This window comes from Limulus polyphemus, unplaced genomic scaffold (genome assembly GCF_000517525.1).
Source record: "Limulus polyphemus unplaced genomic scaffold, Limulus_polyphemus-2.1.2 Scaffold284, whole genome shotgun sequence".
NCBI classification, from domain to species: domain Eukaryota; kingdom Metazoa; phylum Arthropoda; class Merostomata; order Xiphosura; family Limulidae; genus Limulus; species Limulus polyphemus.
Window position 1 is genome coordinate 203,632 of NW_013665894.1, and position 13,490 is coordinate 217,121.

At 32.1% G+C, this 13,490-nt stretch overlaps 1 protein-coding gene across 1 annotated transcript in view; it reads right to left on the reverse strand.

Moving 5' to 3' along the window:
• The window catches only part of LOC106457035 (small subunit processome component 20 homolog), a 184,195-nt gene that overhangs the window by 141,783 nt on the left and 28,922 nt on the right, over nucleotides 1-13,490 (reverse strand). Inside the window, exons 13-15 of the mRNA XM_022382842.1 lie at nucleotides 7,845-8,017; nucleotides 3,406-3,540; nucleotides 1,184-1,390 (exon numbers count right to left, since the gene is read on the reverse strand). Coding sequence (XP_022238550.1) covers nucleotides 1,184-1,390; nucleotides 3,406-3,540; nucleotides 7,845-8,017 — 515 coding nt within the window. The remainder of the gene's footprint in view (nucleotides 1-1,183; nucleotides 1,391-3,405; nucleotides 3,541-7,844; nucleotides 8,018-13,490) is intronic.

The window sequence follows — 13,490 nt, forward strand, 5'->3', positions numbered from 1 at the left end:
AAAACTAATAACAAGCACAAAATGGTTATGAGGTCGGTCCCAGGAACCGAGACCATGCTGAAAGAGTTAACCTGTAAATTAAAAAGATTACACAAAACACAGCATGTTTCATCAAATTTCGATTCAATAAAACATAATTTGTGGATTGTTTTTTTTTATATCCCTTATAATAGTTTAGAAACTCTTCAGAAGCTAAGCTGCCTTTTTTTTTTTTGTTGAATTTTGTGCAAAGCTATATGAGAGCTATGTGCACTAGCCATATATAATTTTGAAATAATAACTTAAGAGATAAGGCAGCTAGTTGATACCACCCACCACTAATTCTTGGGTTGCTCTTGTCAGATTGAATAGTGGGATTTGATCATCACTTTTATAATGCATCCATAGCTCCAAATTATGGAACACAATTTTTTTGTAAGGCGGTAATATGACACAAACCATGGAACCTCAGCTACCCAGTCCAACATGATAGCATTTTTTGAAAGAATCAAAGTATATCATATTCATAATAACAATGCTATAAAAATAACTGTGAATTTTCTATGGTTTCAGCTTGCATAGCCTAATTTTATAATTATAATAATGTAAGATGAATGACAGTTAATATCACAATAATCAACACTGAATTAAAAGTTCCTATACATCTAAATTGTTACAAGGTTGGCAAAATATTAAAAACAAATTTTCAGAAATTAAACTTTTCTTCTTTTGTTCTTCCTGTGGTCTTTAATATAAGTCACTCAAAAATATTGTTTATTACATAATCATGAATTTCTTCATTCATTTCACAAAGTTCACAGTACTTCATGTGAGGATGCATATACATGAATGGCAAGGAAATATACTTCTGTTATTCAATCATAAATGCATGCAAAACACATTCAACCTTTCTTATCTGTATACAACATCAAAATCTGGTTTTATAAAACATACACACTTGTAGTTTGATTATTAGTGTCTGATTATAATAGTACTTGAAACTGTTCATAACAATAATTTGATAATAAATACTTATAAATAACTATACATTTTTGTCACTAACAGTAACCCTTATGATAGTTTTCTTAACAGTTAAACATTTCTGAAATAAAGCCAAATTATAAAAGTTATTTGTAAACTACAACAGAATTCATGCACAAGTTTATACAGGAATTTAAAGATTACATAAAATGTATAATCCTACCTGATCAGTTTGGTCATATTTTCAACAGAAAGAAATCCATGTAAAGTTTCATCAGATTGCAAGAGTGAATAAGTACAAATGGCCTGACTAAATACAAACATTATCTTTTCCAACACAGTGATTCCTTGACTCTTAGGCTCAACAAGCATGTGGAATAAATGAAGTAAGACTGCTCTGACATGTTGAGGTGCTTCTGTGTCCAAAAATCTAAACAGGGAACAATTATAATGATACTATATTTTAACAAAGCTCAAGAACTGAGATGTTTAACAACATCTTCAAATACAACCAATTTTCAACTTAATCCTAGGAACTTAGGACGAAATTAGGTTTTTATCAATATATATACCTTATATTTTCCAATAATTCAGTACTTGAAACTATTCTATGTTTACAAGTCTATATTGTTTCAGGTCTATATGTTAATAATGATTACTACTTTTAATTTTTAAGTTTACTGCAGTGAAAATTTTTTTATAAACATTATAAATTCACTGTCTATGCTTCAATAAACTTTAGCTTTTATATGATATTGAACATCTAATAGAGAAATGAAATGTAGCAATTAGAAAAGATATTTAGATTGTACCACAAGTATTATAGATTGTATTTTAAGTTCTTCATAGAAGCAAGGTTATTTAAAAACATACATATTTATAAAAGTTTATATATCATACAAGAAACCAGATTACCGAAACAATAATGAAGGGTAGACATTCTTCTTTGTTAGAGAGAAAGATTTATTTTGCAGAAGTGCTCAAGTTATCAGGTTCTTTGAATTGTGACTTATGCTATTATTTCAACATAAAAACTGAAAAGATACTTAAATATTAACATGAAAGCAACCGTTCAATTATGGAGAATGTGTTTTTGATTTTTGAAATATATTTGAGCTTTAGGTGTCAACAATACAAGCTGAAGGCTTTTAGTAATGTGTTCTATTTTTTAGCCATAAAAAATTGCAACTGCTATGATTATTTATGAAATTATGCCTATGAAAGTTAATACATACAAAGAAAGTAATAAAAAACAAAAAGTGATGTTTTAATTTTAACATTTATGAACCTATATCAAGCTATATACATATATATGCTTCAAATGTTTAAACTTAAAAAAGCACATTAGTTAATATTTCTAAGTATTTTGCACCATTGTTAAAATACATATGAATTTTAAACACCAAGATAGTTGGTTTGTTTTGTTTTGAATTTCACACAGATATACAGGGGCTATCTGCACTAGCTGTACCTAATTTAGTAGTAATAGACTAGAGGAAAGGCAACTACTCAACACCACCCATCACTAACTCTTTGGCTACTCTTTTACCAATGAATAATGGGGTTGACCGTTACATTATAATGCCCCACAGCGAAAGGGCAATCGATCATGTTCGGTGATGGGGATTCGAACCTGCTATCTTCAGATTGTGAGTTGAGCACCTTAACCACCAGGCACTCGATAGGCCAAACATCCAGATAGGACAAATCTTAAATATATTGCAAACTGTGGTGTCTGTCTGAGCATTCATCTGTCTCCCCATTTGAAAAGCTACACATGTGAGCAAAGCTCAACATTCACTTTTGAAATGATGGGAGAACAGGCATGAATAAGGTTGATGACAAATTTTATTTCACAAGCAGGATATTCTACACTAAACTGTCAGGAATTAATCACACTATCATTCACATTTCAAAATGTGATGTAACTTAAAGAATAAAAATGCAGATTTACTGTATGTTATTGTTGAGAGGCTCTTAGTATGACTGAAATGTTTAACAATTACTTTTCATGTTGGGCAGTATAAGTGGCTCTGAGTGAAACCAAGAGTGGAACACAGTCAACCTTTTTAAAGTCTATGAAATAATTTAAATTCACAGATTAACTTAAACTTTCCCATCACTGGAATGGGAACTTTTGCTAAATTAACTTAAACCTTTCCCATCACTAGGAATGATACCCTTGTTTGTATTTATATAAATCACTAAATGAATGTATATTAAAACAAAAGCTGTGATTAATAACCAGACATTGAAAAAAAAAACAAAAAAACAACATATTATATATCAAAAGTCTTAAAAGCTTTCTACCTAATCAATATTTTTGCTACATAATTCACAACTAAATACTCAGTTCATTTCCTCAGTATCTTTCCACTGTTATTTCAACACAAAAATCTCTTCACTCTAAATTTATATACCAACAACAACAGAAGTAAAAAGTACCTTAAGTGTGGAAGACAGACTAGAGCAGACCATAAAACTTGTAAGTTTTTATCTAAACCTTCTTCATCAACTTTGATTGCATTAAGAATAGCATCTGGAACATTTGGTAGTTCAGGTCCAGCAGTTCTGTCTTCACTGTGAATATACCATGAAATGATAAATAAAAATTTGCTTTGTCTGGGATGCACAGATTGAGCTTATTTGGTATAAATTGAACTCTGTAAAAATCATCAACTACTACTTCTTAACAAAAACAAGTAAACAAAAAAAGATAAAAATGTTTGTTTGTCTATTTGGCAATAAGCACAATGCTACATAAAGGGCTAACTGTGCTGTGCCCATGGCAACTATCAAAATCTGGTTTTTAACATTATAAGCCTTCAGACTTACCACTGACCCACTAAGGGTCAAATGATCAAAATAACATGGAATGATAAATAAAAACTTGCTTTGCCTGATTTAGGTTATTTGGTACAAATCTTACTCTGCACATGTTCCTGTAAGATCACATAAAAAAATGCGTGTTTATGTGTGTGTGTGTGTGTGTGTATATATACATATATATATCCTTTTACAGTTCTTTAAATTTAGCCTAGAGAATTGAGCTTTGAACAACATACCAATATATATATATATATATATATATAAAGCTGATATGGGTATTGGAAACTATTATTTAAAAACACAAAACAAGTTTCAACCTTCTTAGGTTATAATAAGGTTGACAATGATATTTGAAAAAGTGACCATTATTGGTCACGTGTCATAGAGATGACCATAAGAATAGGTGTAGGATTGTAGGGGCAATGTTATATTTAATCTATTATTTACAAGCTGAGGTACACATCCTTTCTCCAGGTTATGAACTTAAAAAAATGTAGGGGTGTATGGTACAATAATAATACAAAAATCCTAACTTTCACACAATTTATTTATAACATATTATTATAACATTCATTATTACCTCACCAAAATTTGTGTATAAGCTTTAAGAACTCAATATGTATATACTTAGAACATGGTATACAATATGTGATGGTCAGTGTTACTTTGTATTAAGAGGTAGTGGCCAAAGTAGTAGTGGTAGAGGTGCTTTCTGTTACCCGCTTTCAACAACTAGCTCATAAACTCTTTCCACAGTGTTTCATGTGATTAATTGACAGTCATTGGCTGCAGAAGTGTCTTATGGGCCAAAGCTGAAAGGTCACTGGTCAAAGTAGGAAGTGGATATAAGTCAAGAAATGGCTCTTCATATCAGCCTTATGGTGACTGTTGGAGTAGAAACTTCAGCTGAGTTGTTATGTATTAATACAATAATGGCAGCTATTTTTATTTCATTGCATTCCTCCATAGAGAATGCTGTGGCACTCTCTGAGATACATAAGAAGTTTGTGTGCCCTCCCCCCAACAAATATGTAACTTCTGCAGGCTCCTTTTTCCAAGATGCCTTTAACTTTATAAATGTGCTCGATCACCAAAACCACAAAGCCTTAATGGCTAATTTCAATGTAGTCTCTCTTTTAACTGAAGTTCCCACAACAGAAGCCTGTAAAATAGTTTAGAACTTTACATCAAAGTCCCCAACCTACTCATACACACCCCAGCAACCTATTACCAACTTTTTAAGAATTTACTACCTCAAAAACTAATTTTTATATTCAACAACCAAAACTACATAGAACTAATTGGTTTAATTGTAGCCAATCTAGTGTCACTAATCCTAGCCAACATTTGCCAGATTCACGTATATAGAACACGTAGGTAGCTTTTTCAATTACATTAACTCCATAGCCCAAAATATTAAGCTCACCAGAGAATATGAAAAAGATAAACAAATAACATTCCTAAACCTCAATATCACAGGAACAGATACAGAGTTTAAAACAAAAATCCACAGAAAAATCACTCATACTGGACTGTACATTCCTAAGAACTCGGCATATGAAACAAAACAAAAACTCAACATACTAAAAAATGTAACCAACACAGCCTCAAAACTTTCCTCAAATGACAACCTTAATGATGAAGTCAATCAACTAAAACAAGACTTCATCAACATGAACAAATTTCCCATCACAAGAATTATTCACAGAAACCAGGACCAAAACACAATGAAAAGCCAACCAACCTATTTCAAAGTCAATGAAATAACAAAACATTACACTGCTGCATTCCTTACATTCCAGATATCAGCAACAAAATAACTAACATTAGGAAAAAACTTGTAACCAAACATAAAATTCCAGTAAACACTAAATTAATTCAAAAACCAGGTAAAAATTACTCTGGTAAACACAATAACGTTATTTATAAAATACCATGCAACAACTGCCATGATTTCTATATCAGAGAAACAAGCCAAAAATGGATACTAGATTCAATCAACACAATAAATCACTCTCCCATGTTTTCGAACATTGTATCTCAAATAAACACAATGTAACCATAAAAAACACTAACATATTAAGCAAAGAAAACAATGTAAGCAAACAAAAAATTATAACTCTTCTAATACAAGAACTTAAACCCACATTAAACCAAGAAACATTTTTATATCTATTATTCCTAATGTTAAATACCATATATAACTTATTAAATCTATACAATCTTACACCTATCATTAGTGTCATCTCCACAACAGGTGAACAATAACAGTCACTTTTTCAAATATCATTCTTAACCTGATAATGACCTAAATAGGTCAAAACATTGTTACTTGTTTTATTTTTAAATACAAATTTGTAATAACCATATCAACCATCTCTACTACATATATATATTTACTTCAAGTGGTTTCCTCGTCATCAGGAACATACCAATAGTTCCTACTGAAGTAGTTTAATTGACCTAAATAAAAACAGTCATTTTCTCCAAAATCACATTCTAATTTCAGTGAAATATCACATCATTTTTGTGATATTTCAATATTACAAAAAGATATCAAAATATATTTCAATACTTTTATATAAGAAAATGATATCTAAGAATACAATATAAATTATACCATTTTATATAAAACTGCAGAAAAGTAAATAAACTGTTTCATACATTACAAAGTGTGGTCATGCATTAGAAAAAACAGATTGTTGATTGATATGAAACAAATTCACTATTTTATGAGAAATACAATATTCTTTGATTTTGTAAAACTGTTATTTGTACTAACTTTTACCAGACTGTAATTGACTGTTTTATAGAACAACAATATTACAGTAGAAATATTTCCATCTGATCAATATTCTTCTAAAACTAAGTCTTGTTAGAATTCTAAACACTTACATTCCTTTATCTTGATTAAATAAGCCACAAAAAATGATAAGAAAATAAATGTTTGTACACTAAAAACGAACTTTTCAATTCAATTAGTTATATATAAGAATTAGTAGATCTCTAGATTTTCTCCATATTACTTACAGCACAATATTAAAACTTGGGTTAGTGAAATATAAATAATAATGTTAGCAGGTTATAATCTATTAACTGTTAGTCATCTCAGTCAATGCTTCTAACTTTTGTTTGTTATATACTAAAGTATCTCTTTTGAACAGATATGATTATACCTATGGTAAATTCAGTTTATTTCAAAGAGATTATATGATGTGACATGAATTGACCCTTCTTTTTAGCAGAAGGGGTAAAAATTGTGCTTTAAAAAACATTTACCTTTCAACTGAAATAACTTTTTAAAACCTATTGTTTTAACATACATACAAATGACCTTCATGTACACAGGGATAAATAAAAATCACTGTCAACAGTATTCAAATTATAGCTGAATCAACTATGTAGGTCCTCAGTTGCTACTAATATTGAAAAAAAACATTATTGTTAATAAACGTAGATGGTAGAATAATATCTTAGAAACACAAGTCATTATACATATATAATGTATGAAGTTTCCTTAAATGTAATTATCTCAAAATGCAAGGGATTAAACTTGCTTCAACTTTTCTATTTATTCTAATAATAAAGTCATTATCACACTAAAGCCGTGTTTTCTACAAACAGAAACTTGCTTTTTAGTTCAGTTAAAACCAAACATTCAAATTGATACAAATAGATGAAATAAATAAACCTTTCTGAACATTATAATAGAAGATAAATCTGTTAAACTAAACGAGACAGATGTTTCATAATGATGCATCAACTATACATACACTTAGAAAATAATGTACATAATAAACAAAAATGTATAATACCCACACTGAGGGAGGTCTGGAATGCATCAACTTGTGAATGCAACATAGACATAAAATGATAGGCAATACCGATATTGGTGTCGCAAAAACCTTAAACAACTTTAATTTTTAATACTCCTGGTAAAAATCAAACTAGATTGTGAATGTTTCTAATACTGTTGCTTTTAACTTTTTGTTAATTTAATTATAAAACTTTTTCGAATAGAATCATTGACATAGTTTAATTTTTTGAATGCTTACTTTACAGAGGATTTTTGAAAATCCAAACTGAATTTTGACCATTTTGAAAAGTCTTCAGCCGTTATAAACAATGGTCTTTTATGCAGAACTAATTCTGTCAAAACAGCAAGTACTTCTTCAGAATTTTCCTCAATGGCATGTTGGCAAAACAGTATACAATTCGGTAAAATATCCTGTTTAGAAAAAAAGAAAAAAATTAAAACATCTTCCAATTTTATACATATTAATTTAGTATAAAACATTTGATGATTATTTTGATTCAAATATAGAATTATTGCAGATGTACCTAACATAAATTTTAACAGTTCAATATTTTTTTTTGTGATGCTCTCAGATAAACATTAAGTTTTCAAAACAGGAGGTTCATAGAAAATGTGTGCAGGTTGTGAATATGTCTGGATAGACTAAAATGAAACAGAAACTAGGTACAGTTGTTTTACTATGAAACAGAAAATGCACTTTACTGAAAATCTAAAATTAACTGATGATGGCAGGGCCCCTTGTTTGTATATAGCAGCAATTAAGGATTTAAAATACTTCTAGACAAATGCACATCGCAATCATTATGGCAAATCTAACAGAACAAATTGTGCTCAAGAATTAGCTTAAATTTAAACTCCACCAGGATTTCCCAGATTTTCATATCATTCACATCAGAAAATGAAAAGCAGAGTTTTCTGTGCTTCTACCTCTGCCCATGTTCAGTGCACCTAATGTCATGCAAAATATTGGACTTATCTTAGTGTCATATTGGATAGACTCTAGTGCAACTTGACCATGTGACTGCCTAAAATAAGGATTAAATAGTTGGATACATGATATTCATGTAGAACATCTAATTAAAATTTTGAAATATGATCTGAATAAATATATATTCATATTTTTACATTACCAAAACGTTACAGCCATAATATTTACATATTATGGTTTTTTATCTAAAATATTAAATGCTGAACAAAAAAATGTAAATCATCACTTTTTCAGAAAAAAAAAATCAATTTGGTTCAATAATTTCTCCTATTAAATTTTGTACCATTAAGTTAGATACATGTAATAACCTCATCCATGCCAATGAAGCAGAAAAATTATCAGTAGTACGTGAATCATATCTGTCAATTAATATTAACTTTAAATCAAAGAACGCTACCTACACAGATCATAAATAAAAATCAACTATGTAATGAGTGTAGCTACTTTAATATATCATACTCAAGTTGATTAGAATGTATTTTTCATCAACTGGATGTTATTTCTGTTTGTAAAATTTTTTTGGCTTAAGTTACTAAGGTTAATTCTAAATCTGTATACTAGGTTAACAATGCAAAATAATCTTTAAAATAAAAACAAAAAATATACACATTATGCATTCTAACCAATACTGAATAATGAAAGTAGAATTAAAGAAAGATGAAGAAAATAGTAGAACCCATTTACAGAACACATAAACGACAGTGGATTGTTTTATGCACTATTGTAAATTCATCATTTGAACATAGGTTATAAAAATAAAAAAATTACATATTGGCACACAATTTCATCTAATGACAGAAGTTAGAAAACATATTCAGATCTGTTAACAAAGGAAGCTTGATAATTATTAAAGCTTTCTTAAGTTTTTAAGTTACATATTTCCATACAATAAAAAAATAAGGGTTATAAATTATATGTAAAATATTAATTTATTTAAAACCAAAAAGAAATAAATAGTCTATAAAACATTTTTTAAAGTTACAATAAAAAATATGCAAATTTCTAATTCAGTTTAAAACACACTTTTAACTCTTTCTAGACTGGCAAGGTGACACTCAGACTCACTCATTTGCTTTGTTCTAACATTTAAAATTCTTAATTTAATTACATGAAATTTGGTACACACTTTGTAGCTAATATTTAGTTTGTATTTGAGCAACATTATATAACTTGAATTACCATTTGTATAATGTCTATGTTATGAATTTTCTAAACTTTTGTTGTGAAACACTGTTTTTACCTTAGAGTTTGTTCTTTTGTTTTCCTAAACTCCTGTAAATGTATATTTGCATAACATTATAACTGTTGTGTCTGTATTGTTCTAGTAACAGCATACTCATTTTCTTGTCTGTTCATACAAGTTCTTACATACAATGAAATTAACTATTAAAAATATACAGAAAGAAAACTAGATTTATTACATATTATTGATCAGAAAGTTCCATTTTACATATGCAATGTTTTACTTTCTACTGTTGTTCATCTTTATCTGTTGAAGCATTCACATAGCTGTAAAAAACAGCAAAACAAACTGATAGACATAACTTTCACTTGTATCCTAGGTCAACATTGGTAAAGGCAACATTTTTCCAACTACATTTTTGGTCAAGCTTAATTTATCTCTAACAATTGTAATTGTTTTCAATAACTAAGGAGTTCATGTGTTATTTGAGTAACAACAACTTAACTAACACACACACAAATAAAAATGCTTTTGTGTCATCTGAATAGTTTGCCATCACTGAATTCCTAGTTTACTGTACTTAATAAATCTAAATATCATTACCTTATGTCATCACACAGAAAAATATTGCCAAAATAAAGTATAAAACAATTCCCAGGTATAAGGCTCATTTCTACGTTTTGTAAACTTCATATTAGAATTACTTATTCTTCATTATGAGAACTTCCACCAGTTATTTTCTCAGAAACCATAAAGTTAATATTTTACTACACTGAAAATATATTTCCAATAAATACTTATCTCCATTCACAATTACAGCTATTGTTAGTTAACTGCCCTCTAGTGCACAAATTGTTTTGTTCACCGCAAGCCTTGAACTCTCACCTAATTCCACATGGTTCAGCTGCAATTAAGCATGCAACAACCCCCCCACTAATAGGAGTGCAACACATCCTCCTCCCTCTCTGCAGTTTGAACCCAATCTTCCCTTCGAGATTAGGTACAAAAAACAACACTGGAAGTGGGGAGGGTGAGAGGAGGTAATTAACTCTTGGAAATATTCAGTGTAAGAAAATATTAACTTCCGATACGATTACTTACCTCCTCTCACAGTTACAGCTAAAATCTCACATTGAGCAGATGGAGATGGAGGAACCAGTGTAAAATCTCCTAGACAAGCACCCTTCAAAAGTGTCTGAAGAGCATCCATGATTGGAGTGTGCCATCCCTATGTAGAGGAAATACACCCACAGGAGACTGCACCACATCTGAACCAGGTATACTCTTCATCCAATGGAGCCAACTGGTGTTGTGTTAAAAACAAAGGGCAGAACAAGTTATCCACTTCAAATCCAAAAGGAAGAAGAATGTGTGTAGAGTGGCTAGGGTGTAGGAAACAGAAGGAAAGAGGAGCCTCCATTCTGAGAACCTAAACCAACATGTGTTCAAATCCAACACAACCTGGAACAATAAACCCCAGGAATGTACATCTGGACGACACAAGGAAGGTGGACATGCAACATGGAGGGTCAATTCAATTCAAAAACCAACTGACATACGGAATGTTACATCCAGTCTATGGTAAGAGGAAGTTCCCAGGTCATTCACATTTGAGGAGTTATGTTGGCTGGTCCAACTCCAACCAAAACCAGTTGCCCAGAAAATGATATCCAGGTGGTGGTAGGAGGGAGGGTTCCCAGCTGGAGGGATGTACTGCAACATAGATGGAAAGATCCAGTTCATACCTGCAGCATCAGGCATAAAATATTAGACCTGCAGCAGGAGGAGAGTCATGCCTTTTACACAGGCAGAACACCACTGCCCTACTCTTGACTGAGTGGAATTGTGCACGTTCAGGAGGATTCCTCCTTGGTCCACCACCCCAGCAGCTAAGAGCTGGTAAGTGGTAAGAACTCCCATACTCCACTGGAAGTAGGGGCAAGAAATGCATTGGAGAGTCCAGATGAATGCATCACTGGAGAAAGAAAATGCAAATGGTGACCAGGAAACCCTATTTTGAAAAGCAGACTATTCCTGATTCCAATAATCAAAGGAACGTTGGAGATGAGCAGCAATCTCTGACTACTTTACTCGTGTTAGTCCAGGAGAGTATGGTTCAGTAGGAACATAATTATAACACAATACACCATGAGGATGAATCTGCAAGTGGTATCGTGGAACACTTCATCTCCACAGGGAACATGATAAATCTTATAGCTTACATGGTGCAGAATTTTGAAAACAGTATACCTGGACAGGCACCACTTGCCACGGAGCAGGATTCATAATGTGCAAGAGAGATCCCTGACAGAAATTGTTCATTTAAATGAAACCACAAATTTACCCACTCATAGTTGTACTGTTATGTGTAGAATGGCCACAGGAGGAAGACAATATCTGGTTGATGAGGAAACTGCAAGATGATCTAGGTAATGCAACACAAAAGTGTGTCGAGCGGTTTACCTGCCAGGCTGAATAATCTCTTCCGGAGGATGATGGAAATGAGCAGCCAAGGACATTGTGAGGTGACGAATCTGATGGGATGAGACTCAAAATAGATGGTAAGATTCAGGAGAAAGGGAGGAATATGCAATACAAATAACCTGACGAACCTAACCGGTAAAGGTGATAGGAGCCACATCACAGGAAATGGACAGATTTCAATGGATAAACAAACAAGAGTGATAACCATAGAAGGGAGTTGAACATGACACGTAACAACTTAAACACAGACCTGACACAGGAGACAATCCGGATCAGAGTGGGAGTAAATGTGTGATATGGAAGAGAAGTAGGAGTGAAAACAAGACTACCTTCATGGGCAGCCAATGTTTTGGGGAGGAAGGAGCAGACTGGATACAAAAGAACACAGGTTTTATGGTACAAAATGCAGTGGACATTGAGAGTGAACAAGTTCAACCTGCAAGATCCACAAGCCACCAACAGGAGAAGGTAATACGTCTTCAAGGAAAGGTAGTATAAGGAACATGATTCTAGCAGTTCAAAGGGAGGATGGGAAAAGGAAGGGAGAACTACATTTATATTCCAATCCAACCAGAGAGCGGTACAATGAGGATGATGGAGACACATAGACTGGAACAAAAGGGAAATAAGAAGAAAGGGAAATACATAGCAAAAACGGGAAAAACTGAAGGTAGGTGACATGGAAGTTCGATATCCCACAATGGTTGAAACAGACAGACCCTTGTCAAACAACCATGTAAAACATTCCGATAACCGAGAAAGGGAAGAATCCATGCTGGATAGACCAACGATGGAAAATTTTTCATTTTCATTGATTTATATGATTATGGAAGAGGAACAGATGGATTGAACCAAAATGTATGCAACATGTGTGAATAGTTCTGATACCCTCGCAAGAGACCTGACAAAAGCCAAGCATTAAGCTGGAGAATGGGAACAGAAGAATGAAACACAGGAGTGAGGTTGTTGGAGAATGGATCATGAGAGAGGAAGAGGTGATGGCAGTTGTTCCTAGGAAAGGGACAGGAACCATGGCAGCACAAGCCATAAAGGACCCACAAGAAGGACTTGACACTGAATGGATTAGATGAGAGAAATGACACGGAGAAGGAGATAGATGGGAGGATATGCGTATAGGAAAAGTTCCTTCCACTCCTGACTGAATGCATCTATGGCCGAGGCCAAAAGATATGGAACTGGGGACCAAAAATGGGGAAGTTTGATATTTA